General features: G+C 45.5%; 1 protein-coding gene and 1 long non-coding RNA gene across 4 annotated transcripts in view; one reads left to right on the plus strand and one right to left on the minus strand.

Moving 5' to 3' along the window:
- Positions 1-14148, minus strand: part of SKIC2 (SKI2 subunit of superkiller complex) — a 34383-nt gene extending 20235 nt beyond the window's left edge. Inside the window, exons 1-8 of one of the 3 annotated variants that reach the window (XM_073548792.1) lie at positions 13990-14148; positions 13282-13344; positions 13033-13154; positions 11877-11986; positions 11591-11708; positions 5577-5691; positions 4182-4256; positions 518-571 (exon numbers count right to left, since the gene is read on the minus strand). In XM_073548792.1, the coding sequence (XP_073404893.1) occupies positions 518-571; positions 4182-4256; positions 5577-5691; positions 11591-11708; positions 11877-11986; positions 13033-13154; positions 13282-13294 (607 nt within the window). In that variant the 5' untranslated portion in view covers positions 13295-13344; positions 13990-14148. Of the gene's footprint in view, positions 1-517; positions 572-4181; positions 4257-5576; positions 5692-11590; positions 11709-11876; positions 11987-13032; positions 13155-13281; positions 13350-13852; positions 13961-13987 lie in introns of those variants that run through there. The other 2 variants (XM_073548793.1, XM_073548794.1) reach the window with 2 other exon arrangements.
- Positions 14149-14388: 240 nt separating this feature from the next.
- Positions 14389-27277, plus strand: part of LOC141051771 (uncharacterized) — a 30357-nt gene continuing 17468 nt past the window's right edge. The window contains exon 1 of the long non-coding RNA XR_012220690.1: positions 14389-14524. This is a non-coding gene — a long non-coding RNA (uncharacterized lncRNA). The remainder of the gene's footprint in view (positions 14525-27277) is intronic.

A 27277-nucleotide genomic window follows, 5' to 3' on the forward strand; every position in this document is an offset into this window, starting at 1 on the left:
ATCCCTTTAAACATCCATTGCTCCATCGCGCTCTCCATCCATTGTTCCCTCCATCAATCCATTGCGCTTCATTTATCCATACCTCCCTCCATCCTTAGCTCTAAACATCCCTTTATCCATCCATCGCTCCATCAATCCATCTCTCCCTCCATCCCTCTCCCCCATCTATCGCTCCACCATCCGTCTCTTCCTCCATCCATTGCTCCCTCCCTCCATCACTCTATCAATCCATTGCTCCCTCCATCTCCATCCATCGCTCCCTCCATCTCCTTCTCCATCCATCCCTCTCCTCCATCTCCTTCTCCATCCATCTCCCTCTCCATCCATCCCTCCATCCATTTTGGCATCAGAGACACAGATGATAACCACATTTAGGACAAAAGTTATTTTCTCATATTTTAGGACAAAGCAGATAGCTACTCTTACAGAAATAGTTACTATGCGGAGAACTGACACTCGGTGACTCCTTGTGAGAGGAGAGCTGATTATCATCCTGTATATATTATACGATTGTTACCTGGCGTCTTGAAGCTCATTCCCTGTTTCCACCCGGGGGGAGCAGTCAGTAGATCTGTCAATGAAAGGAGACTAATATTTATCACTGGAGGCCCTGACACAGCGCACTAAAGTAATGACAATAGGCAGATTGTAATACTAAATTTGCCCAGTAGAGGCACTGCAGATAAATTACCCCCTTGCTGTCATGTTCTCCTTCAGACTACAATTACCCTTATAGGTATTGTCCACCGCAGACCACCCATATAAAACCAGTCGTCCCATGGAAAGACGTGAAGGCTCCTCTCAGGGCTGCTGTAAAAGGTTTTTACGTATATTAGGAGTTTTCACTACTTCCTACAGGCACCCTAACTCCAGCATGAAATGGCTGATAACAGTTAATAGATCATATACAAATATTAATCAAGCCTATTACTGTTACTGCATCAAAGATAAAAATGTCCGCCTCTATATCAGGGCTGTGGAGTCAGTAAGCCAAACCTCAGACTCCGACTCCTCAAGTCCCATGACACCGATTCCGAATCCCTCATACATGGCTCATGTTTAAGTGATAAATTTACTGTAGTAAAATGGTAACATCAGGCTTTTAATCATTATTATGATACAATAATCAAGCCATTTAGATAGAACATAAAATATATTTATTGGAATACAACTTTAGAACAAAAACCTTTTGCATATTTACAATTTATCATACACTATGCAGTAAGTGGAAAAAAACAGTTTTCAACAAAAATGTACTGAATAACATTTGTGCAGTCTATGAATTTGTTCTAAGAACTAGTATCGCCTCAATCAGATCCTCCTTCATAGATGACCTGAAATCTGATATAATTATTAAGGCTAGAGAACAACCTCTCTACACTAACTTGGGTTGGCGGCAAAGCTGTAACCACATGGGCAACATCTCTAACAATTTAAGGGTGTAAAGGAATTGCCTCGTGCACAGTCAGTTTTGATGAACAATTGAACTCTTCTTCTTCTTTGAGAGCAAGTGAAAAATGTTACTGAAATATGGTCAATCTATTTTCTATGGGAGTGGAATCTTTTTCCTTGCGGCAACGCTTTGCCTGCTCCATGTCGTCCAAATACTTGTCAAAATCAAAATACTCATCTGATGAGGATGAATAAACGGCAGCAGCAGCACTGGCAGGATCCGAGTCCTCTTGGCCGTCCTGTAGCCCACTCATCCTAACTGCTACCTCAATCAGAGCTTCTTTTCCTTTAGTAAGCTGTTGATCATCCAGCAATACGACGATGACTCGGGTCCACATAAACAGCTGCCAGAAAATTTTTATTTTCTAATAGCAGTGTCTCTCTCTGTTTCATTGAAGCAGATATGCCATCTGCGATTAAACCTCCTCTTTGGGACAGGCAAAACAACCAGTTCTTCTACTCCCTTATAAAAATGCTAGGAGTTAAATCCTCAGCTTATAACTTTTTAGTCACTGTAAATGGGTGATGAAGCAATTCCTTCAATTCAGCCACCTGTGTCCATTGACCTTAATGTAGTGTTACCTGAGGGTTCGCCATATCTATAAGAAACGGTTTTAGTTCAAGCAATCGCTCAATCATTAAATAGGTGCTGCCCCACCGAGTGGCTTGATCCACAATTGCTCCTTTTCCAGCACGTCTCATCAAGATGCAATCAATTTTAGGGGTTCTGGCAGCAATAGCCAATATCCTCACTTTGCTAATCAGAGTTCCAGCATGTCCCTCTTGCAGACTCTCTCTTATTGCCAGCTGCAGCGTGTGCACAACACAGCGCATGGGATGAATAGGAAAGAAATGTGAAGCAGTTTCAACAAGATCATCTAATTGTAAAGAATCATTTTGCTGTTCTTCTGTAGTCATATCTGTTTGTTCCTCCATTATGGGAACAGGACTGTGGCCTTCCATCTCCAACATACTGAATGTGAAATGTTCTTCTAGCTGTTGTTCACCTTCATTATTCTCCTTCATAAGTTTAATTGTACTTATCATGTTTGAAGCATTATCAGTTACAATAGCAAGAACCTGTTCTTTTATGAGTTTATAATATTGCAGAACTTTTTCCACTAAGGCCTGGAGAAACTGGCTGCTGTGATGAGCTTTAGTATCTTTTACTGTCAGCGTCTTAGTAACAATTTTTTGGTTGTCACAAACATATCGAACATTGATGGCAAAACAGTTCACTCTGTGACATGTGCAGGCATCCATTTTAAGAAATACAAAGCGTCTCTTGAGACTCTTTTTAAGATCTTCCTTTTGGTTAAGGGCTTCTTCAATTACTAATTTTCTAAAACTTTCTCTTTCCAGAGAAACACCAACTTTGTGAGCCATTCCTTCATTAAAAGCTGTAAAAACTGGTCATGCAAATAATGTTAATGGTACACCGTCCTTCACAACAAGCTGTATGAGCTGTCTTTTAAACACATCTGGAGTCATTGTTACAGTAACTTTGTCACTTACAAAATATCTTGTAACTGATGTTTGAGACGCTCTTTCCTCCTCCTTTGCCTGGCAGGAAGTGCGGGGCTCTGTTTTTTTGGTGCTGCTGTGATCTTTTTCAATCACACCTTTGTAAACTTCTGGGTGGCAGCGTTGTAAATGTCTTTTTAGATTGGAATCTCTGGAAGGAGCATTTTTACCACTGCCTGAGTATGCACTAATCTTGGCATCACAGAATTTGTTTTCATCTTGGTCACTTATACACTGACACAAAATATTTTTTATCTTGAGTCACTGTGAAATGCTCAAATACAGCTGACTTCATAAGATGCTTCTTAGACATTTTGTAATTATGTAAATTCGCTCTCAAAATAATTTTGTCCTGTGAAAAATAAAGTATATTGTAATTCTTGCAAGACTAGGGAACCATTTACTGTATAATTTGGGATAGAAATAAAACAATCTTTGCATAAATCAATAGGACAGATGATAAGTATAAAGTTTGTAAAATATGTTGTTAGATAGCTTTACTCTGAACTTTCAATGTCAGGCTTGTCTCAGGATACAGCTAACTAAATGCTTCACATATTTCTTCACAGTTTATGAAGAGAGGACGAGGGAGGAAGCATGTTTGTGCTGAATCATATTCAGAACCCACACACAAATATATATGTCCTCATCGATCCTGTTACTGTATTTCCGAATTTGAGATGTTGGAAAACAGTTTTTCCCCTTATATTCTATGTATAGTGTATATAAGTCATCAGAGCAGCTAATTTCTCCAAACATGAGCTAAGAGGAAAATCAAACTAAAACATCAAGCATACAGAGACAACATATACTGGACTATTGATTTATGCAAAGATTATTGAAAGTTTAGATATGCTGTAAGAAGTACTTGCCTTCTTTAATCCCGCTTTCCTGTTCACTCCAGGCATTCCTTGCTGTGTGTTTGTTATTTTTTCCCCTAATCTGTAGAGGAGGAGTTTCACTACTTATCATGATGAACATAAACTGCAGCACAGATTCATCTCAGCTAAAAGTCTAGACCTTAGATCAGCAATAGTACAGACATTTATGGGATATTTCATAACTTTCCCAAATTATTATGAAAAAAATATTCCCCACAAACTGCATTGAACTACTGTACCCAATTTATTATATATTTTAGGAGTCGGTCCATTTTATACCGACTCCAACTCCACAGCCCTGCTCTATATAACAAGAAACGGTACCTTTCTCAAAGTCCAGCGCCTCTTCCTCATCTCCAGCGGCCTTCATCTGCTCTAGGGTGGGCTCATCCATTCCCCCTGATAAAGAGAGAGACATGGTGTAAAAGATTAAAGGGGTTGTCCAGGCTCAAATTGTGGGGGGTCCGACACCCAACACCCCCCCAGTGATCAGCTGTTAGCCGGGACAGCACAGGTCCATACATCAGGTACAGCCTATTATAGGGTTTGCAGCTCAGATCTCATTCATACAGGGTAGTAACCTTTCCTGTTCCCAATGTGATCGTGAGGTGCTCAAGTGCTGCAATGGGAGCCAGGGGCCTACAGTCGCCATCTTGGTACACCTACGGGTCTTCATAGAGAAATATCGTTTATAAGTACTGCAGTATATAGTACAAGTGATCAGGCAACCACTGGTTCAAGTCCACTAAGGAGACTAAAAAGGAGGTTAAAAAAAAGATAGAACATTAAAAGAAAAAGCGTGACTCAACCTCCTTTACCCAATCTGAAGATAAAGTAAAAAAGAAATAAAACAAACATATTAGGTATCTCCGGATCTGTAAATGTCTTCTGTGTCAAAATATAAAAATTATTTTCCTGTAAAGTAAACACTGTAAAAAAAAATAAATAAATAAAAAAAAAAGAAAAATGCCATAATTAACATTTTTCATTCAATAATCCCCAAAAATATAACAGGCGAACAGATCGCAGTATGTAACTCAAAAACGGTAGCAGTAAAATCTACATCTCGCCGAGCAAGAAACAACCCCTGACACGGCCCCCGAGAACGGATAAATAAAACCATTGTGAGTCTCAGAAAACAACGACACAAAACAAATTGAATTCCTTTTTAAAAGTTTTTTAAAAGAGAAAAAACAACTAAAGTTCTTTACCGCTGGAATCTCACCGAGCTGCAGATCCGTGCTATCAGCTCATTTTTCCCACGCGTTAAATACCGTAAAAACAAGCCAAAAAAAAAAATGCAGGAATTATGTTTCTTTTTTAATTTCACCACACTTGGCATTCCTTTCCTGGCTTTCGGTACATTGTATAGTGAAGTGAACGGTGTCAATAAAAATTACAATTCAGCCCCAAAAAAACAGATAAAAACACGTCCCAATACAGAAACGAAAGCGGAAAAATTAAAAAAAAAATTAGGAGGAAAAAAAATAAAAGAGCAAAACATAAAAGTGGCTGAAGTGTAAAGGGTTAATAGGAGATTCAGTACTGAAAACGGCCACTACACGGTGTATGGAGCGCTGCTATTTACAGTTGGGGGTCTCTGCTGCCGAACCCCACAGGTCTGATACTGATGACCTACATTATCATCAGTATGAATATATATGGATGCCCCGTGACCGGTACTATCACCTTCTATTCGTCAGATGTTCGATAACTTACCGGGCCAGAAAGGGAAGTTAGAAGTGCTGCCCTTCACTGACTGTGACGGAGGCCCCGGGGGGCGGCGGAGGGAGAGAGAATTCTGGGCAGAGAGGCCGCTGTGCCCGATAGTGACCTGACAAGAGAGAAGGGAAGCCGGAGTGAGGAGAGAAGGGAGGCCGGGGTGAAGCGAGAAGGGAGGCCGGGGTGAAGCGAGAAGGGAGGCCGGGGTGTAGAGAGAAGGGAGGCCGGGGTGTAGAGAGAAGGGAGGCCGTGGTGAAGAGAGAAGGGAGGCCGTGGTGAAGAGAGAAGGGAGGCCGGGGTGTAGAGAAAAGGGAGTCCGGGGTATAGAGAAAAGGGAGTCCGGGGTGTAGAGAAAAGGGAGGCCGGGGTGTAGAGAAAAGGGAGGCCGGGGTGTAGAGAAAAGGGAGGCCGGGGTGTAGAGAAAAGGGAGGCCGGGGTGTAGAGAAAAGGGAGGCCGGGGTGTAGAGAAAAGGGAGGCCGGGGTGAAGAAAAAAGGGAGGCCGGGGTGAAGAGAAAAGGGAGGCCGGGGTGAAGAGAAAAGGGAGGCCGGGGTGAAGAGAAAAGGGAGGCCGGGGTGAAGAGAAAAGGGAGGCCGGGGTGAAGAGAAAAGGGAGGCCGGGGTGAAGAGAAAAGGGAGGCCGGGGTGAAGAGAAAAGGGAGGCCGGGGTGAAGAGGAAAGGGAGGCCGGGGTGAAGAGAAAAGGGAGGCCGGGGTGAAGAGAAAAGGGAGGCCGGGGTGAAGAGAAAAGGGAGGCCGGGGTGAAGAAAAAAGAGAGGCCGGGGTGAAGAGAAAAGGGAGGCCGGGGTAAAGGGGAGGCCGCAGTGAAGAGAAAAGGGAGGCCGTGGTGAAGAGAAAAGGGAGGCCGTGGTGAAGAGAAAAGGGAGGCCGTGGTGAAGAGAAAAGGGAGGCCGTGGTGAAGAGAAAAAGGAGGCCGTGGTGAAGAGAGAAGGGAGGCCGTGGTGAAGAGAGAAGGGAGACCGGGGTAGGGACACAAGAGGAACCAGTCTTTATATTTAGCCAATTATCTATCATATCTGACCCTGGGAAATATGGGAGGCGAGCAACATGACCACCAATACAGAGAGTTGTCACCACACAGTGACTGCACCAGCAGAATAGTGAGTGCAGCTCTGGAGTATAATACAGGATGTAACTCAGGATCAGTACAGGATCAGTAATGTAATGTATGTACACAGTGACTGCACCAGCTGAATAGTGAGAGCAGCTCTGGGGTATAATACAGGATGTAACTCAGGATCAGTAATGTATGTACAGTTGTGGCCAAAAGTATTGACACCCCTGCAATTCTGTCAGATAATACTCAGTTTCTTCCTGAAAATGACTGCAAACACAAATTCTTTGGTATTATTATCTTCATTTAATTTGTCGTAAATGAAAAAACACAAAAGAGAATGAAGCAAAACATTGATCATTTCACACAAAACTCCAAAAATGGGCCAGACAAAAGTATTGGCACCCTCAGCCTAATACTTGGTTGCACAACCTTTAGCCAAAATAACTGCGACCAACCGCTTCCGGTAACCATCAATGAGTTTCTTACAATGCTCTGCTGGAATTTTAGACCATTCTTCTTTGGCAAACTGCTCCAGGTCCCTGATATTTGAAGGGTGCCTTCTCCAAACTGCCATTTTTAGATCTTTCCACAGGTGTTCTATGGGATTCAGGTCTGGACTCATTGCTGGCCACCTTAGAAGTCTCCAGTGCTTTCTCTCAAACCATTTTCTAGTGCTTTTTGAAGTGTGTTTTGGGTCATTGTCCTGCTTGAAGACCCAAGACCTCTGAGGGAGACCCAGCTTTCTCACACTGGGCCCTACATTATGCTGCAAAATTTGTTGGTAGTCTTCAGACTTCATAATGCCATGCACACGGTCAAGCAGTCCAGTACCAGAGGCAGCAAAGCAACCCCAAAACATCAGGGAACCTCCGCCATGTTTGACTGTAGGGACCGTGTTCTTTTCTTTGAATGCCTCTTTTTTTCTCCTGTAAACTCTATGTTGATGCCTTTGTCCAAAAAGCTCTACTTTTGTCTCATCTGACCAGAGAACATTCTTCCAAAACGTTTTAGGCTTTTTCAGGTAAGTTTTGGCAAACTCCAGCCTGGCTTTTTTATGTGTCGGGGTAAGAAGTGGGGTCTTCCTGGGTCTCCTAATATACAGTCCCTTTTCATTCAGACGCCGACGGATAGTATGGGTTGACACTGTTGCACCCTCGGACTGCAGGGCAGCTTGAACTTGTTTGGATGTTAGTCGAGGTTCTTTATCCAACATCCGCACAATCTTGCGTTGAAATCTCTTGTCAATTTTTCTTTTCCGTCCACATCTAGGGAGGTTAGCCACAGTGCCATGGGCTTTAAACTTCTTGATGACACTGCGCACGGTAGGCACAGGAACATTCAAGTCTTTGGAGATGGACTAGTAGCCTTGAGATTGCTCATGCTTCCTGACAATTTGGTTTCTCAAGTCCTCAGACAGTTCTTTGGTCTTCTTTCTTTTCTCCATGCTCAATGTGGTACACACAAGGACACAGGACAGAGGTTGAGTCAACTTTAATCCATGTCAAATGAGCTCCATTTGAAGCACAGGAGGGGCATCTTGCACATCAAAGGAGAAGGGGTCCGCAAAAATTTGAAATGTGGCTCTGTGTGTCTTGAAGTCTGCAAATCTGTGATCAAATTCCTCCTGTAGCTTCAAAATGACATCCATATACTCCTCACCACTGAACGGCGTGCCTGCTTCCATGAGTGCCTTGCATGATGGTAAATGGGAAAGGTTTGTCTGAGAAAGCTGGGCTTTCCATAACATAAGTTTTGTAGAGAATGCTTTCACGTTGTCATAGGCAGCACTGTTGTGAGTTCATTTTCCCCTTCAATACTGAGGCCCGAGGAACTCCCTCTTCTGGTAAAGAAAGGTAGTGAGCCTGATTATCAAACACCTGAGGCTGATGATGATGACTGGCTGAGTGGAGTTACTGACTGGATATAAGGCTGCCGACGCCCTTCTGCCCTGCGGGTGATTTCTCTGTGGGATCCTTGGAGACCAGTCTGAATTCCTGCTCCTCTAAAGCTAAGTTTGCTGCTCGGCTTGTTGCATTTGTGCTTTGACTTTGTTTTGCTTTGTTTTTCTGGATTTCTGCCATTCCCTGCTGGGGTGTGCTGAATTCCTTTAGCTCTGTCTTCTGAAAATACCTGAGTGCTGATTTAGTTTTTGAAGCCTAGCTGCTTCAGGGCCTTTTTCATATCAGCTTGTTGGCTTATGTTTTTGATAGGGTTTTGGCAGATTGCAGACAGCAGCCTTCCTGTCCTTTCCTATCTAGGTAGTTTTGGGGCCCCGTCTTTGCTCAGTCTATCTTTCTGTCTGTGTTAGTGTTTTCATCTTGCTTCACCATCATTATATGTTGGGGGCTGCCTATTGCTTTGGGGTCTGCTCTGGGGCAGTTTAGATTTCCCTTCTTTCTTTAGGCCTATTTATTTCTCCGGCTGTGATCGAGGGGTCTAGGGCATCGTAGGAACCCCCCACGGCTACTGCTAGTTGTGTTGATAGGTTCAGGGGTCTGCAATCTGATAGTTGCCAACTTCTCTGGTTTTCTGGACTTAGCTTGTATTTCTGTTTTTGCCTCCTATGGTGACTCATTCATAACACAGCACTGACAAGTAGCCCCTGGCCTTGTAACTTCTTGTTCAGTACATTAAGCTCATGTGTGATATCAACAAAAAAAGCTAAGTCCATGAGCCATTTTGGATCACTTAGCACAGGAACAGCAGCCCCATCTTTCTCCATGAAGGCTTTCACTTCTGCTCTCAACTCAAAAAATCTCTTCAATATGTTTCCCCTGCTGAGCCAACGTACCTCTGTGAGGTAGAGCACATCCCCATTTCCTCTAAAAAAGCACGAAACCTTCTGTGGTTTAAGCCCCTGGATCTGATTTGGTTGATGCATTTCACAACGAAAGACATCACATTGTGAAACTCCAGGCAAAGGGCCTGCTGATGGATAATGCAGTGCAGAGCAATGACCTCCTCCACACCTTTCTCTTCCAGTTTTTTTTTTAACAAGTGCCACCAGTCCATTTTTCCTCCCTGTCATTGATGGCGCTCCATCAGTTGTTATTCCAACAAACCTCCTCCAAGGTATACCGGCATTCTCAATGGCATCACACAGCTGGTGAAATATCTCCTGAGCGGTGGTCTGGCCATGCATTGGAATCACTGTGAGCAACTTCTCTAAGACTTCAAAATTGTCATCAACACCACGGACATAGATTGCGAGCTGGGCAGTGTCGGTGATGTCTGTGGTCTCATCAAGAGCGACTGAGTATACACGGAAACATTTTGCTTTCTCACACAGTTGATCATAAATGTCACTTGACAGGTCAGACATGCTCTCTGCTGCGGTGTTGGCAGAAAGGCTGATGTTGCTAAACTGACCTTTCTTTTCTGGACAGACAATACTCGCAGCCTGTAATATGCACTTTTTTACAAATTCACCTTCTTTGAATGGCTTTCCTGCTTTAGCAATCACCTCACTAACCACGTAGCTAGCTTCGACTGCTGTATCATTCTCTTTGGTTGCTTTCTTAAAGAAATCTTGTTGCCTCAGTAGATATCTTTTAAGATTAGCAACCCGGTTGGCTCTTTCCCTGGTGTTTTGCATACTCCTCAGCATGTCTAGTTATGTAATGACGTTTCACATTGTATTCTTTGTGCACTGCAACTTTCTCTGTGCAAATAAGACACGTCGGATGCCCCTGTGCTCAACAAAGAAATATTGCACTTCCCACTTTTCCTGAAATTGTCTGTGCTCATCACCAACCTTTCTCTTCACTGCAGGCTTTGAAAAAGACATGTTTGGGGCTGTGCAATAGATAATTCCACTTGGTGTCACTGTTTCAGTGTTAGCCCATGCGTCTTTTCCGCTTTTTTTCCTGTCCCGCTGAGCAGCAATTTCCGCGGCCGCCTCTGCTTCTGAGCCCGGGGTAATGTCGCAAGTTCACAATAAGGCCGGCTGATGTCCCGCCTCCGAGAGCAATATACTGCACCGCCCATTCTGAACCCGACGCACCTCAGTCTGTGTCGCGGTCCGGTCCCTGCTCGGCTGCTCCTGCTGCATGTGTTGTGAGTGCTGACAGCAGGCTGCTGTGACTGTCTAGCCATCATCATACTCACCTCCTCCTGCTGCTACTCCGATGGTCCAGCGCCAATATCTTCTTCCTGTATGAGCGCGCGGTCACACGTCACGTGGTACCGCTCATTAAGCTCATGAATATGGGCGCCACGCCTATGAGAGTGGAGTTGCGTCCATATTCATGACCTTAATGAGCGGTACTACGTGTGACTGGGATTTCACATACGAGACTCGACCGTGTTTCTCGCATGTGTGATCTCGGCCAAGGTGAGGGCCACAAACTATTGTTCCGAGGGCCCATGTTGGCCCGCGGGCCGCGAGTTAGAGACCCCTGATGTACACAGTGACTGCACCAGCAGAATAGTGAGTGCAGCTCTGGAGTATAATACAAGATGTAACTCAGGATCAGTACAGGATCAGTAATGTATGTATACAGTGACTGCACCAGCAGAATAGTGAGTGCAGCTCTGGAGTATAATACAGGATGTAACTTAGGATCAGTAATGTAATGTATGTACACAGTGACTGCACCAGCAGAATAGTGAGTGCAGCTCTGGGGTATAATACAGGATGTAACTCAGGATCAGTAATGTATGTACACAGTGAATGCTCCAGCAGAATAGAGTGCAGATCTGGAGAATAATACAGGATGTAACTCAGGATCAGTAATGTATGTACACAGTGACTGCACCAGCAGAATAGTGAGTGCAGCTCTGGAGTATAATACAGGATGTAACTCAGGATCAGTAATGTAATGTATGTACATAGTGACTGCACCAGCAGAATACTGAGTGCAGCTCTGGAGTATAATACAGGATGTAACTCAGGATCAGTGTGGGATTTTTATTTCCTATGCAGCCTTATCTGTACCTCATTGATCCCCCGAAGTTCCCCAGTCGCTGCATTTCGTTTCATGCTGAGCTCCGTCTGAGGGGCACTGATATCCATATGATACAGGGATGCGACATCCTTACTTCGAGGGAAACACCTGAGAGAAGAACAGGATAACTGGTCCGTAATGTACAGCAAGTGTTTAACCGAAGCGCCCCCTACTGGGCGAAGCAAGAACACAGCAGGCAGGAGCTGACATTGGTGCCCCATAAGGACATGGCAGACGATCTCCTCCAGATCTCACCTAGCCGTGATGTTTACTCACCTCCGGCTTCTATCAAAGTCATGGATAGACAGCCATTCTGGGTCAGCGAGATACTTCTCAATCACTTCAAAGGAGAGATCGACTTCATATGGGGGTAACCCATGAGGGACCTGCAATGACAAGATGGGTGCATTTAGTTTTAGCTTTTTTTTTTCTTCTTTTCTTTGTCCAAGAATCATAATTTGCCAAAGAATTTGCCTTTTCTGCATTTGTTTGGTAAAAACTACCTGGTAACAGGATTCTCCCAGTCAGTGTAATTACCAGACTTCTACATATTTTTTGCTTTCTTTTGTTATTTTTTTCCCCCTTTTTTTAAAAAAAAAAAAAAAAAATCAGAACGTAAAAGAAAAATTATTAAAAACTAAAATGTGGTTTGTGTGGCCATTTTCTGAGAGTCGTCACTTCTTTGATTTCTCCGTTGCTGGAGCTGAGTGAGGGCTTGTTTTCTTGCGCTGTTTTATTGATACCATTTTTATTGCAGTTTTTTAGGCAGATCGGTGATTGTAAAACAGCAATTCTGGAGTTCCATTTTTTTATACTTCTGTTCACCTTCAGGGTTATACCATTTTCTAGTTTTGTGGATCAAACTTTTACGGATCTGGCAAAACTATGTGTTTTACATTTTGGATGGGGAAAAAGGGGGCAATTCTAATTTTTTACGTGTTTACTTTTTTTTTTTTTACCCTACACTTTAGTTTTCAGTGTTCAATAAGGGACTTGAACCTTTGAGGATATATATATACTTCTATATTACAGTGTATAGTAAAAATCACAACCATCCCCTTAAGCTTTGGCTTCTTTGGAGTACCAAGATGGCTGCAATGGTGGTCTTCAGCAGGCCCCTGGCTGCCATGACAACCCTTCCGAACCTTGCGATCACATTGGGCCCCTGGACAGACGCGCTTTTGGCACTTCTGTCAGAGACAGAGACGTTTAGGTGATTACACTGCAGTGATCAGACCTGACGGATCGCTGCTGATAGATGCCGGCTGTACACCGCAGCTCAAGAGCCCCCATAGTGCGCCACGGGACGGGAACGCGTTATTGTACGTTCTATCCAACAGTAACAATCCGTCCAACGTGGTCGGATAGTGACAGAAGGCATCAGAAATGGATGAAAACGATGAAGCGGCTCCTGTCTGTGTAATGTCCTCACCGTGGATAGAGGAAAGGTGGAGCCTTTAGGGTTGGGGGTGTCAGTGATCAGCTCTAATCTCCCAGCGATTCCGACTTCCAGTACAGAAAGTGGGAGATCCAGAGGATCCACAGAGGAGAGATCTGGAGGGTAAAAAAAAAAATCACATAATTAGTTCCTCAGGGGAGTGGTCACCCGTAGTAACCGATCAGATCCCAGCTCTCATTTTCCATCAGATGAGAGAAGCGATGACGTATGGTGACATCTCACCTTGCTTGCTCATTGCAGACGTCTGGAGCTTAGGCCACACGAGGACGGCTCTTCATGCGAGATCTAAGACATAAAAAGAGATGGAAACACAAAGTGTAAAGCTTTGTTACCAGCTTACCCCAAAAATCATGGTGTCCCTGTTACCATGGTGACAGAAGCCCCTCTAAATACAGGAAAGAACATATTGAATTATGGGGTCTTGCCATAAAGAATCATGGTCCTGAAGCCTGCAGACGCAAGCATCAAAGATCCTGAAGGGTGTGTGCACACTTTGCGGATTCTGCTGTGGAATTCTCTGCACGGATTTCGCAAAATCTGCAGGTAAAAAAGACCTGCATTTTATCTGCGGATTAGCCTGCGGTCTTTTGACCTGCAGATTTACCTGTGGATTTTTCCAATCAGCAAGGAAAAATCCACAGCACAATCTGCAACGTGTGCACATGGCCTAAAACTGCAGCAAATGTGCGAGGTAAAATCCGCATGTGCACTGCGGTTTTCATTTTCCATTGAAAATAAAGGTACTGTACAACGCAGCAGAAACTGCTGCAGATCCACAGGGCCAAATCCGCACCGTGTGCATACACCCGAATACTATACTGATATCTGCAGGCATGTGCAGTGACATGTTCTGTAACCAGGTGCAATGCTAAGAAGACGTCCCGACTACAGCCCTGAGCAGGCAAGCAATCAGAAGTAATGTATAGTTACCATACAAAAATCAGCACTTTGCCTGTGTGTCAGCGAGGAACGCCGGGAGCGGGACGTCAGAGGGCGGAGGAAGTAAAGTCATTCTGTATCTGTCTCCAGTGGCAGCCATGTTAAAGGAGCCACACAGCCCCAGCGTTGTATTACTTTGTCCACAATAAGATGGCCACTGCACTAGCGACACGTGATACCGACTTTTTTATCTCTTGTAACTGGACTTTACGCAACGTAGTGAGGGCATTGTAGGCTGAGACGTCATGACGCAAGTGGTTGGCGGAAGTGAATGGTTACCCTGTATGCGGCGTCGGGATGGTTGGCACTTGGCAGGGTAAATGCTAGACTGTATGGGTTCCTTCCAGGTGTGACGTCAGTTCTGGGGGCGTGTCATACCGGGGGGGCGTGTTCTGACAGCAAAGGCAGGAAGAGAAGACGCAGGTGTCTCTGCCGTCTGGTGCAGGGAGAGAAGCCTTCATATACATTTGTCTCTGCTGTCTGGTGCCGGCTTCAGTGACAGACAGGAGGGATTAGTAAGTAACAGGTTGGTGTATTCTTAGATGTTTGGTTGATGGGGGCTGATACTTGGGGCTAACTAGTGGGATTTGGGGGCTTATCTGGGAGCTGTTGGGCTCCCGGAGAGGGGTTTAATGCATACATGTGGGGTCTTTGGGTAGGGGTTAATGCACGCTTACTGGGTCTGTTTAGGGTCCGGAGGGATTAATGCTTGCTTGTGGGGTCTGCTTGGGCTCCCAGGGGGGGGTTAATGCATGCTTGCAGGGTCTATTTGGGGTCCGGGGGATTTAATGCATGCTTGTGGGGTCTGTTTGGGTAGGGGGGGTAGGGGTTAATGCACGCTTACGGGGTCTGTTTAGGGTCTGGAGGGGTTAATGGTTGCTTGTGGGGTCTGCTTGGGCCCCCAGGGGGGTTAATGCACGCTTGTGGGGTCTGTTTGGGTAGGGGTTAATGCATGCTTGTGGGGTCTGTTTGGGTAGGGGTTAATGCACGCTTGTGGGGTCTGTTTGGGTAGGGGTTAATGCATGCTTGTGGGGTCTGTTTGGGTAGGGGTTAATGCACGCTTGTGGGGTCTGTTTGGGTAGGGGTTAATGCACGCTTGTGGGGTCTGTTTGGGTAGGGGTTAATGCACGCTTGTGGGGTCTGTTTGGGTAGGGGTTAATGCACGCTTGTGGGGTCTGTTTGGGTAGGGGTTAATGCACGCTTGTGGGGTCTGTTTGGGTAGGGGTTAATGCACGCTTGTGGGGTCTGTTTGGGTAGGGGTTAATGCACGCTTGTGGGGTCTGTTTGGGTAGGGGTTAATGCACGCTTGTGGGGTCTGTTTGGGTAGGGGTTAATGCACGCTTGTGGGGTCTGTTTGGGTAGGGGTTAATGCACGCTTGTGGGGTCTGTTTGGGTAGGGGTTAATGCACGCTTGTGGGGTCTGTTTGGGTAGGGGTTAATGCACGCTTGTGGGGTCTGTTTGGGTAGGGGTTAATGCACGCTTGTGGGGTCTGTTTGGGTAGGGGTTAATGCACGCTTGTGGGGTCTGTTTGGGTAGGGGTTAATGCACGCTTGTGGGGTCTGTTTGGGTAGGGGTTAATGCACGCTTGTGGGGTCTGTTTGGGTAGGGGTTAATGCACGCTTGTGGGGTCTGGTTGTACTTCGGGGGGCTACTAATGCATGCATGTGGGGTCTCCTTGGGCTCCCAGGAAGTTTAATGCTCGCTTGCGGGGTCTGTTTGGGTCGGGGGGGTTAATGCACGCTTGTGGGGTCTGGTAGTCCCGGGAGAGGGGGGGGGCTAATGCGCGCTTGTGGGGTCTGGTAGTCCCGGGAGAGGGGAGGGCTAATGCGCGCTTGTGGGGTCTGGTAGTCCCGGGAGGGGGGGGGCTAATGTGCGCTTGCGGGGTCTGACTGGTTGTACTTCTGGGGCGGGTACTAATGCATGCTTGCGGAGTCTGGCTGGTTGTACTTCTGGGGCTGGTTCTAATGCATGCTTGTGGAGTCTAGTTGGGTCCCGGGGGGGGGGGGGTTAATGCACGCTCGTGGGTTCTGTTTGGGCTTCTGGCGGGATTGCGGGGTCTGGGTGGGCTCCTCACCGTGGGGGGGATTAGTGTACGTTTTTGTGGTTTGGTTGGGCTCCAGGGTGGGTTAATGCATTCTTTTGGGGTCTAGTTGGGCCCTGGGGGGGTTAATGCTAGTTTGTGGGGTATGGATGACCCTGCATTTACCCACCCCAGGAGCCAACCAGAATCCCAAGTGTGCATTAGCACCCCCCCAGAAACCCACCAGATCCCATAATCGCAGAGGGGTTAATGCACGCATGTGTGTCTGGTTGGGCTCACGGGGAGGGGGTTAATGCATGCTTTTGTGGTCTGGTGGGCTCCTTGGGGGTCTACTGCAGGACCCAACCAGACCTTGCAAGTGTGCATTAACCCTCCCCCGGGGCCCTACCAGACCCCACAAGCATGCGTTAATCCAGGGTTCCCCAACTCCAGTCCTCAAGGCTCACCAACAGATCATGTTTTCAGGATTTCCTTAGTATTGCTCAGGTGATAATTGCATCACCTGTGCAATACAATGGAAATCCTGAAAACATGATCTGTTGATGGGCCTTGAGGACTGAGTTGGGGAACCCTGCGTTAATCGACCCCCAGAAGCCCAACCAGATCCCACAAGCGTGCATTATCCCCAGTAGGACCCAACCAGACCCCACAAATGTGCATTAACACCCCCCAGGGACAAACAGACCCCAGAAGCGTGCATTAACTCCCGGGCCTGTCTGCATCTGTTGTGACTTGAAAGGGGGGATTGATTTTGGGGTAGGCGCTCGACTGGTAGGGCTTTGTTTGGGGGAAGAGGTGCCAACTGGTGGGGGTTTATACGTGGGGGGTGTCCGGGGGTTTATGCTGGGGAAGGTGGACATCCGATGGGACTTATGCTGGGAGGGGGTGGCCGTCCGATGGGGGTTTATGCTTAAGGGGGGGTGGACGTCTGATGAGGATAATGCTGGGGAGGGGTAAGGGGTGGACGTCCGATGAGGTTTTATGCGGGGGGGGGGGTGATGTCCAATGAGGGTTTTATGCTGGGAATGGCATCCGATAGGGGCTTATGCTTAAGGGGGTGGATGTCCGATGAGGGTTTATGCCGGGGGGGGAACGTCCGATGAGGGTTTATGCCGGGGGGGAACGTCCGATGAGGGTTTATGCCGGGGGGGGAACGTCCGATGAGGGTTTATGCCGGGGGGGGGGGACGTCCGATGAGGGTTTATGCCGGGGGGGGACGTCCGATGAGGGTTTATGCCGGGGGGGACGTCCGATGAGGGTTTATGCCGGGGGGTGGACGTCCGATAAGGGGTTTATGCTTAAGGGGGGTGGACGTCCGATGGGGGGTTTATGCTTAAGGGGGGTGGACGTCCGATGGGGGGTTTATGCTTAAGGGGGGTGGACGTCCGATGGGGGGTTTATGCCGGGGGGGAGGGGGGGACGTCCGATGGGGGGGTTTATGCCGGGGGGAGGGGGGGGACGTCCGATGGGGGGGTTTATGCCGGGAGGAGGGAGGGGGACGTCCGATGGGGGTTTATCCTGGGAGTGTCGTTCGATGGGGGTTTATGCTTAAGGGGGGGCGGACGTCAGATGGGGGTTTATGCTTAAGGGGGCGTGTGGACGTCCGATGGGGGCTTATGCCGAGGGGGTGGACATCCAATGGGGGTTTATGCTGGGAGTGGCGTTCGATAGGGGCTTATGCTTAAGGGTGGTGGACGTCCGATGAGAGTTTATGCTGGGGGGGTGGACGTCCGATGAGAGTTTATGCTGGGGGGGTGGACGTCAGATGGGGGCTTATGCTTGGTGGTGTGTGCACGTCTGATGGGGGTTTATGGGTTTATGCTTGGGTGTTGGACGTCCGATGGGGTTAATTCTGTGGGGGAGGGGCGTCCAATGAGGGGTTTAAGCTGGGGTGGCATCCGTTGGGGGGTTTTGATGGGGGTGGAGGGTGCATGATGGGGATTTATGCTTGAGCGGGTGTCTGATGGGGATTTACGCTTGGGGGAAGGGGGCATTTGGGCTTTGATGGGTTTATCGTGTGAGGTGGAGGTTTATGGTTGGACGGGGGGGTACCCTGTGTGGCCCTCTGGTTGGTGTGCGGGGTGGTTAATGCTTCATTGGGGCACACAAAACTATGGTTGTATGCTGCTTATGCTAGGAGGGTACACCACCAACTGGCATGAAGCTAATCCGTTTTAGCTTAGTTGGTGTCAGGAGGCAGACATGGGTCCGGACCACCCAGGCTGGTTTCTGCCTTAGGTCTTGATTTTTTTTATTAATGATTTCCCTTTTTCTTTCTGATATGGCTTTTAGGGGTGACAGAGTGGAATTATCACTCTGATCTCCCACCTAGAGTTGTCACTACCACATCATCTGTGGTCTACGAGGCAGGGCCCTAACACATTAAGAGTGTTTGCGGTTTTCCGGCGGACGGTCCTTGCCACTAATCCCCTACCCTCTCGCCCGCCAGAGCCAGATAGAGTAGGGAGGGAAGACAAATCCGCTACCTGCCAGTCGCCCGAAAGTCTGTGTTCAAGCTACTCCATGCCCATCTTCATCACCAGTCTGCAAAGAAGGATTTGAAATCTTCAGGACAGGTATATCCTACCGGGCAGTGAGGGGGCTCCATTGAAAAAATGAAGGGACAAGACAAATATGTCCTAGTTTTCCCCTGAGCAATATGGACATCTCCTGGGGGAAACCTTCCTATTCATGCGGCCTCCACGTTTGACAGAGGCTACTGCGACCCTACTCTTAAAAAAAATCCAGGCTCTTGTCTAGCCTCTGGTGGCCGGGCCACACTGCCAGCACCCTGAACAATCATGCAGGCCAACTTTCTAGTGCTTCCTGCCCTCTGTCTATCAGGGTAAGAGTACTTTTCTTCTGCAACAGAGGACTGAACTCCTGCTTCCCAAGAGGTGCACAGTCCAATTGTGGTTGTTTCAACAGGACATCTCTCCTACCTGCCAGGAAAAGAGACCTTCCTTCAGGCCCAACCCCCTCCTGGCGTCCACAAACCCATCAGCGCTGGTCTACTATGCCTGGATCTAGCAGATTCCCTTTGGCATGTCGGGGCGTTCCCACCTTGATGTCTCTCAGGGTTGTCTGCCGTCTCCTTCACTATTCAAGGCTGGTATTATGATATCTGGTCCTAGACACCGGAAGCAGGCCCCGGGGGGGGCGAGCCACAGACCCATCAGTCCTGCCCGCATGCACCAACAGCATATTACAGTTGTACAATACATAAGAAATGCATTACATGAAACAAGCAAAAGTTTTCAATGCAAAAAAATGAACTTTTATAAAATTAGAAAGGTTTCTACATATGTTAAAATGTTATTTAGCCAGTATTTCTGTACCTAAGTCTGAGATTTCTGTGGGAAATCTTAATTTGTTCCTCTTAAGCTGGTTCTGAATGTAAATAAAACATTGCTCTGATTTATAAGTCTCCATGTTGTAATTTAGCCTTTTATTTCATGTGTGGGGCAGGACAAGCCCATGATGCATCTGTGTAACATGTAGAGTACTGTAATAACAGGGTGAGACAGGTAAACCACTTTTGAAACCGTGAAGTTCACTTGTACAAGCTGCACAGATGGGAACCTGCCTAAAGGGAACCTGTCACCAGGATTTCCCATAAAGAATGATACGAACTGGTGTGCATGGAGTGTGTAAGGGCACGTTCCCACTGGCCACTGAACAGAAAAAAAACACATCATTGAATACCCTGCAGTAAATGGCATAGAGCATGAAAATAATATAGGGGATTTAGTTAACATGTTTATTTAAAAAAAAAAAAAAGCCAGCCATCCCACCACTTCACGGTGACGTAATTGGGACAGTCCTAACTCTAATGCCCCCCCTATATAAAGTACTACCACTACCTGTATGTCACCATATACAGCATTCTAGAATGCTGTATATATAGTAAGACAACTCTCTGTATACCCTCTATATACAGCATTTTATAAAGCACGTCCACTATCTGAATGCCCTTATATAGACACAACATTCTAGAATGCCAATCTGCATAACTTTGTTCTTTTTTTTTATTAATTTGCCTGCGGGGCAGTCCCATCCAATGGGCTGCGCTAGTCTTAATCCGGTGCCGCGTCCTCTTCTATCACTGTCCATCTTTCTTTGAGTCGACGACACGTCCTAAGTCCAAACACATAGTGTCTTCCATCGCGGTCCGGTGCAGACTGCGCTTTGCAATACTTTGCTTTGTGATCGGCAGGGCAGAGACGTGTTCCTGCACAGAAGCGTCATGGGGGAGGTTGTGTGGATGATGTAGGATGCATCATCCACTGGAAGGAGGACTGTACTGGAAGAAGAACAGTGACAAACATAATACCAGACCGCCCCGTAGGTAAGATGTTATTCACATTTGCCTCAGCCCACACGTGAGGACGTTTCCAGACTGTGCCTGCCTTGCCTCAAAGTGGCACAGAAAGCAGAGTAGAAAGTTGGTCATTGTATTTTAACCCCTTCATTACCAAGCCTATTTTGACCTTAATGACCAGGCCATTTTTGCAATTGTGACCAGTGTCCGTTTATGAGATAACTCTGGAACGCTTCAACGGATCTTAGCAATTCTGAGTATTTTTTCGTGACATATTGGGCTTTGTTAGCGGTAAATTTAGGTCGATTAATTTTTGCGTTTATTTGTGGAAAAAATAAGAAATTTGGTTAAAATTTAGCAATTTTCAAATTTTTAATTTTTATTCTGATAAACCAGAGAGTTATGTGACACAAAATAGTTACTAAATAACATTTCCCACATGTCTACCTACATCAGCACAATTTTGGAAACAAAATTTTTTTGTTAGGAAGTTATAAGGGTTAAAAGTTGACCAGTGATTTCTCATTTTTACAAAAAAATTTACAAAAAAAAACTTTTTTAGGGACCACCTCACATTTGAAGTCACTTTGAGGGGTCTATATGGCAGAAAATACCCAAAAGTGACACCATTCTAAAAACTGCACCCCTCAAGCTACTCAAAAATACATTCAGGAAGATTATTAACCCTTCATGTGCTTCACAGGAACTAAAGCAACGTGGAAGGAAAAAATTGACATTTTAATTTTTCCAACAAAAATTTTCTTTTAGCATCAATTTTTTTCATTTTCACACGGGCAACAGGATAAAATGGATCCTAAAATTTGTTGGGCAATTTCTCCTGAGTACAAGGATACCTCATATGTGGTCATAAACCTCTGTTTGGGTGCACAGCAGGGCTCAGAAGGGAAGGAGCGCCTTTTGAATGGAAAATATGCTTGAATATTTAGCGGTTGCCATGTCGCGTTTGGAGAGCCCCTGTGTGCCTAAACATTGGAGCTCCCCCACAAGTGACCCCATTTTGGAAACTAGACCCCCCCAAGGAACTTATCTAGATGCATAGTGACCACTTTGAACCCCCAGGTGCTTCACAAATTGATCCGTAAAAAAAAGTACTTTTTTTTCACAAATGTTCTTTTAGCCTCAGTTTTTTTTCATCTTCACATGGGCAACAGGATAAAATGGATCCTAAAATTTGTTGGGCAATTTCTCCTGAGTACAAGGATACCGCATATGTGGTCATAAATCACTGTTTCGGTGCACGGCAGGGTCCGGAAGGGAAGGTGAGCCATTTGACTTTTTGAATGGAAAAATAGCTACAATCGTTATCGGATGCCATGTCACGTTTGGAGAGCCCCTGTGTGCCTAAACAGTGAAAACCCCCCACAAGTGACACCATTTTGGAAATTAGACCCCTTTAGGAACTTGTCTAGATGTGTAGTGAGCACTTTGAACCCCCAAGTGCTTCACAAAAGTTTATAACAGAGCAGTGAAAATAAAAAAATCAATTTTTTTCATCAAAAATGATTTTTTAGCACGCTATTTTTTATTTTCCCAAGGGTAACAGGAGAAATTAGACCCCCAAAGTTGTGCAATTTTTCCTGAGTACGCTGATACCCCATATGTTGGGGTAAACCACTGTTTGGGCACACGGGGTTTGGAAGGGAGGGAGCGCTGTTTGACTTTTTGAACGCAAAATTGGCTGGAATCAATGGTGGCACCATGTCGCGTTTGGAGACCCCCTGATGTGCCTAAACAGTGGAAACCCCTCAATTCTAACCCTAACCCCAATACACCCCTAATCCCAAGCCTAATCCTAATTCCAACCCTAATTCTAAACCTAATTCCGCCCTATCCCTAATTTCAACTCTAACCCTAATTCTAACTCTAATGGAAAAATGAAAATATTTACTTTATTTCATTATATGTGCCTACCTATGGGGGTGATAAAGGGGGGTTTATTTTTTATTTTACTTTTATCACAGTGATCAAAATGAATGAAATCGGCAGCCGCAGATTCCGGCAGGCGCACTGTGCATGCGCCTGCCATTTTCCAAGATGGCGGCACACCACCTGGAGCGACGGCGGCACTCGGAAAGGTATCGGGGAAGGGAAGGTGGGGGGAGCAGATGATGACAGCGGCAGCCGATCGCCACTGTCATTCAGCGGCGGGGGGCAGATCGCCCCCGTTAACCATGTGGGGGGTCAGATCGGTGTCCCCAGCCATGTCTGATGCTACTGCAGCATCGGCCATGGCTGGTTTGTAATATTTCATTGATGAAATATTACGATCGCTCTGATTGGCTGTTAAAAGTGAAACGGCCAATCAGAGCGATCGTAACCACGTGGGGTGAAGCCACCCCCCTGTGGTGAAGTACAAAGCCCCCTGTATCTGTGGGTCGGGTGACCTTTCATTGACCCCGGTCACCCGACCCGCAGGGGGCTTTAAATCCATAACAGCATATGCGTCATTGGTCGGATTGGCACCGACTTTCATGACGCATACGCTGCCACTGGTCGGGAAGGGGTTACTACTTGTAGGGGGTCATTACTGTATATACAGGAGATGTGGTGGGTACATACTTCATATAAAGATCTGTGTGGCCCGGTAGTGTACAGTGATGTGAAATACTTTTTACCCACCCCTCCTGATTTTTTTTTACTCTCTTGCATGTTTGTCATACTTAAATGTTTCAGAGTAACAAACAAATTAAAATATTTGACAAAGATAGTGCAAGTAAACACAAAATTCAATTTGTAAATGAAGGTCTTTATTATTAATTGGGAAGAAAATACAGGGCCCTGTGTGAAAGTTATTGCCCCCTACTTTTTTTTTTTTTTTTTTTTTAACGGTGGTTTGTCCCATCTTTGAAAAGCAAAGTTCAGTTTCCGTAGCCCTACCCAGGCCTGACTACTGCCACACCTATCCTCAATCAAAAAATCACTTAAGTAGGACCTGCCTGACAAAGTGAAGTAGACAAAAAGATCCTCAAAAGGTAGACGTCATGCTGCGATCCGAAGAAATGCATGAACAAATGAGATGGAAAGTAATTCAGATCTATCAGTCTGGAAAAGGTTATAAAGCCATTTCTAAAGCTTTGATATTCCAGCAAACCACAGTGAGACCCATTATCCACAAATGGAGAAAACATGGTACAGTGGTGAAACTTCCCAGGAGTGGTCTGGTCATTAACCCCTTCACCCCCAAGGGTGGTTTGCATGTTCATGACCGGGCCAATTTTTATAATTCTGACCACTGTACCTTTATGAGGTCATAACTCTGGAACGCTTCCATTGATCCCGGTGATTCTGACATTGTTTTCTCGTGACATATTGTACTTCATGTTAGTGGTAAAATTTCATTCAAATAACTTGCGTTTATTTGTGAAAAAAATGGAAATTTGGCAAAAATTTTGAAAATTTCGCAATTTTCCAAATTTGAATTTTTATGCCCTTAAATCACAGAGATACGGCACACAAAAAACTTGATAAGTAACATTTCCCACATGTTTACTTTACATCAGCACAATTTTGGAACCAAAATTTTTTTTTGTTAGGAAGTTATAAGGGTTAAAAGTTGACCAGCGATTTCTCATTTTTACAACACCTTTTTATTTTTAGGACCACATCACATTTGAAGCCACTTTGAGGGGTCTATATGATAGAAAATACCAAAAAGTGACACCATTCTAAAAACTGAACCCCTTAAGGTGCTCAAAACCACATTCAAGAAGTTTATTAACCCATTAGGTGCGTCACAGGAATTTTTTCGAATATTTAAAAAGAAATGAACATCTAACTTTTTTTCACAAAAAAAATACTTCAGGTTCAATTTTTTTTATTTTACCAAGGGTAACAGGAGAAATTGGACTGCAAAAGTTATTGTGCAATTTGTCCTGAGTACGTTGATACCTGATTTGTGGGGGGGAACGACTGTTTCGGCGCATGGCAGAGCTCAGAATGGAAGGAGCGCCGTTTGACTTTTTCAATGCAAAATTGGCTGGAATTCAGATCGGACGCCATGTCACGTTTGGAGAGTCCCTGATGTACCGATACAGTGGAAACCCCCTACAAGTGACCCCATTTTGGAAACTAGACCCCCCCAAGGAACTTATCTAGATATGTGGTGAGAACTTTGAACCCACAAGGGCTTTACAGAAGTTTATAACGTACAGCGGTACAATTAAAAAATCATATTTTTTCCACAAAAATGATCTTTTCACCCTCAATTCTTATTTTTCCAATGGTAACAGGACCGTAAAAGTTATTGTGCAATTTGTTCTGAGTACGCTGATACCCCACATGTGGGGGTAAACCACTATTTGGGCGCATGGCAGAGCTCGGAAGGGAAGCAGCGCCATTTGACGTTTTTGGCTGGAATTGAGATCGGACACCATGTCGCGTTTGGAAAACTCCTGATGTACCAAAACAGTGGAAACCCCCCACAAATGACACCATTTTGGAAACTAGACCCCCTAAGGAACTTATCTAGATGTGTGGTGAGCACTTTGACCCCCCCAGTGCTTCACAGAAGTTTATAATGCCCGGGCGTGAAAATAAATAATTAGTATTTTTTCCACAAACATGATCTTTTAGTCACCATTTTTTTATTTTCCCAAGGGTAACAGGAGAAATTGGACCCCAAAAGTTGTTGTCCAATTTGTCCTGAGTATGCTGATACCCCATATGTGGGAGAAAACTACTGTATGGGAACACGTCGGGGCTCGGAAGGGAAGTAGTGACGTTTTGGAATGCAGACTTTGATGGAATGGTCTCCGGGTGTCATGTTGCCTTTGGAGATCCCCTAATGTACCTAAACAGTGGAAACCCCCCACAAATGACCCCATTTTGAAAACTAGACCCACTAAGGAACTTATCTAGATGTGAGGTGAGCACTTTGAACCCCCAAGGGCTTCACTGAAGTTTATAATGCCAGGGCATGAAAATAAAAAAATCGTATTTTTTCCAGAAACATGATCAATTAGTCCCCAATTTTTTCATTTTCCCAAGGGTAACAGGAGAAATTGGACCCCCAAAAGTTGTTGTCCAATTTGGCCTGAGTACGCTGACACCCCATATGTGGGAGAAAACTACTGTATGGACACACGTCGGGGCTCGGAAGGGAAGCAGTGACGTTTTGGAATGCAGACTTTGATGGAATGGTCTGCGGGTGTCATGTGCGTTTGGAGAGCCCCTGATGTACCTAAACTATTGAAACTCCCCACAAGTGACCCCATTTTGGACACTAGACCCCCCACTGAACTTATCTAGATGTGTGGTGAGCACTTTGAACCCCCAAGTGCTTCACAGAAGTTTATAACACTCGGACGTGAAAATAAAAAAATCATTTTTTTCCACAAAAATGAAATTTTTGCCCCCAATTTTTTATTTTCCTAAGGGTAACAGGAGAAATTGGACACCAAAAATTGTTTTGCAATTTGTCCTGAGTAGGCTGACCCCCTACATGTGGGGGTAAAACACTGTTTGGGCGCATGGCAGAGCTTGGAAGGGAAGGAGCACCATTTGACTTTTTCAACTCAGAATTGGCTGGAATTGAGATCAGACGCCATGTTGCATTTGGAGAGCCCCTGATGTGCCCAAACAGTGGAAACCCCCAATTATAACTCCAGCCCTAACCCTAGCCCTAACCTTAAGGCTGTGTGCACACGCTGCGGATTTTGCTGCGGTTCCGGCTGCTGCGGACCCGCAGCAGTTTCTGCTGCGGTGTACAGTACCATGATTCCCTATGGGAATCAAAAACCGCAGTGCAGACGGTGCGGAATTTTCCGCGGTTTTCAATCCGCAGAAAGAATTGACATGTCAATTCTTTCTGCGGATTCTCCTGCGGTTTGCCATCTCTATTGAGGAGATGAAAAACCGCAGGACAAAACCGCAGAGCAATCCGCAGGTAAAACCGCAGGTCTTTTGACCTGCGGTTTCACCTGCGGATTTTACAAAATCCGCGCGGATGAATCCGCACCTAATCCGCAGCGTGTGCACACAGCCTTACCCTAACGGGAAAATGGAGATAAATACTTTTTTTTTAGTTTTATTATTTTTCCCTAACTAAGGGGGGTGATAACGGGGGGTTTGACTTACTATTTATGGCGGTTTTTATGTTTGGCGGCTGTCACACGCTAAAAGACGCTTTTTATTGTAAAATAGTTTTTGCATCACCACATTTTGAGAGCTATAATTTTTCCGTATTTTGACCCACCGCCCCCGACACGTTAACCCCTTACAATAATATATACCTGACAGGAGCCCATACAGTCTATATCTACAATAATATATACCTGACAGGAGCCATACAGTCTATATCTACAATAATATATACCTGACAGGAGACCGTACAGTCTATATCTACAATAATATGTACCTGACAGGAGCACGTACAGTCTGTATCTACAATAATATGTACCTGACAGGAGCCCGTACAGTCTATATCTACAGTAATATATACCTGTCAGGAGCCCATGTCACCACGTGCCCATACTAGGAAGCGCCTGTCTTAATCCTGTTCATTTAGACACTGTTCATATGTTCAGGTTTTAAATACATTAGATAGGGATTGCTCCATTAAGGGTTACCTTGATGCGGTGGAGTGGCTTGGTATACACTTTTTTGCAAAAAAAGTATAGACTAAATACCCTGTATTTGTTGTCATCTTTTTACCAGCACTTGCTGATTATTGTCATATTTTTTACTGCAGGGTATTTTTGCACATTTGTTATTCTGTGCTTTCTTTTTGTGTTTCAATAATATATACCTGACAGGAGCCCATACAGTCTGTATCTACAATAATATATACCTGACAGAAGCCATACAGTCTGTAACTACAATAATATATACCTGACAGGAGCCCGTACAGTCTGTATCTACAATAATATATACCTGACAGGAGCCCATACAGTCTATA

This window comes from Dendrobates tinctorius, unplaced genomic scaffold, assembly GCF_039654945.1.
Source record: "Dendrobates tinctorius isolate UK_male_01 unplaced genomic scaffold, ASM3965494v1 ptg000158l, whole genome shotgun sequence".
Lineage (NCBI taxonomy): Eukaryota > Metazoa > Chordata > Amphibia > Anura > Dendrobatidae > Dendrobates > Dendrobates tinctorius.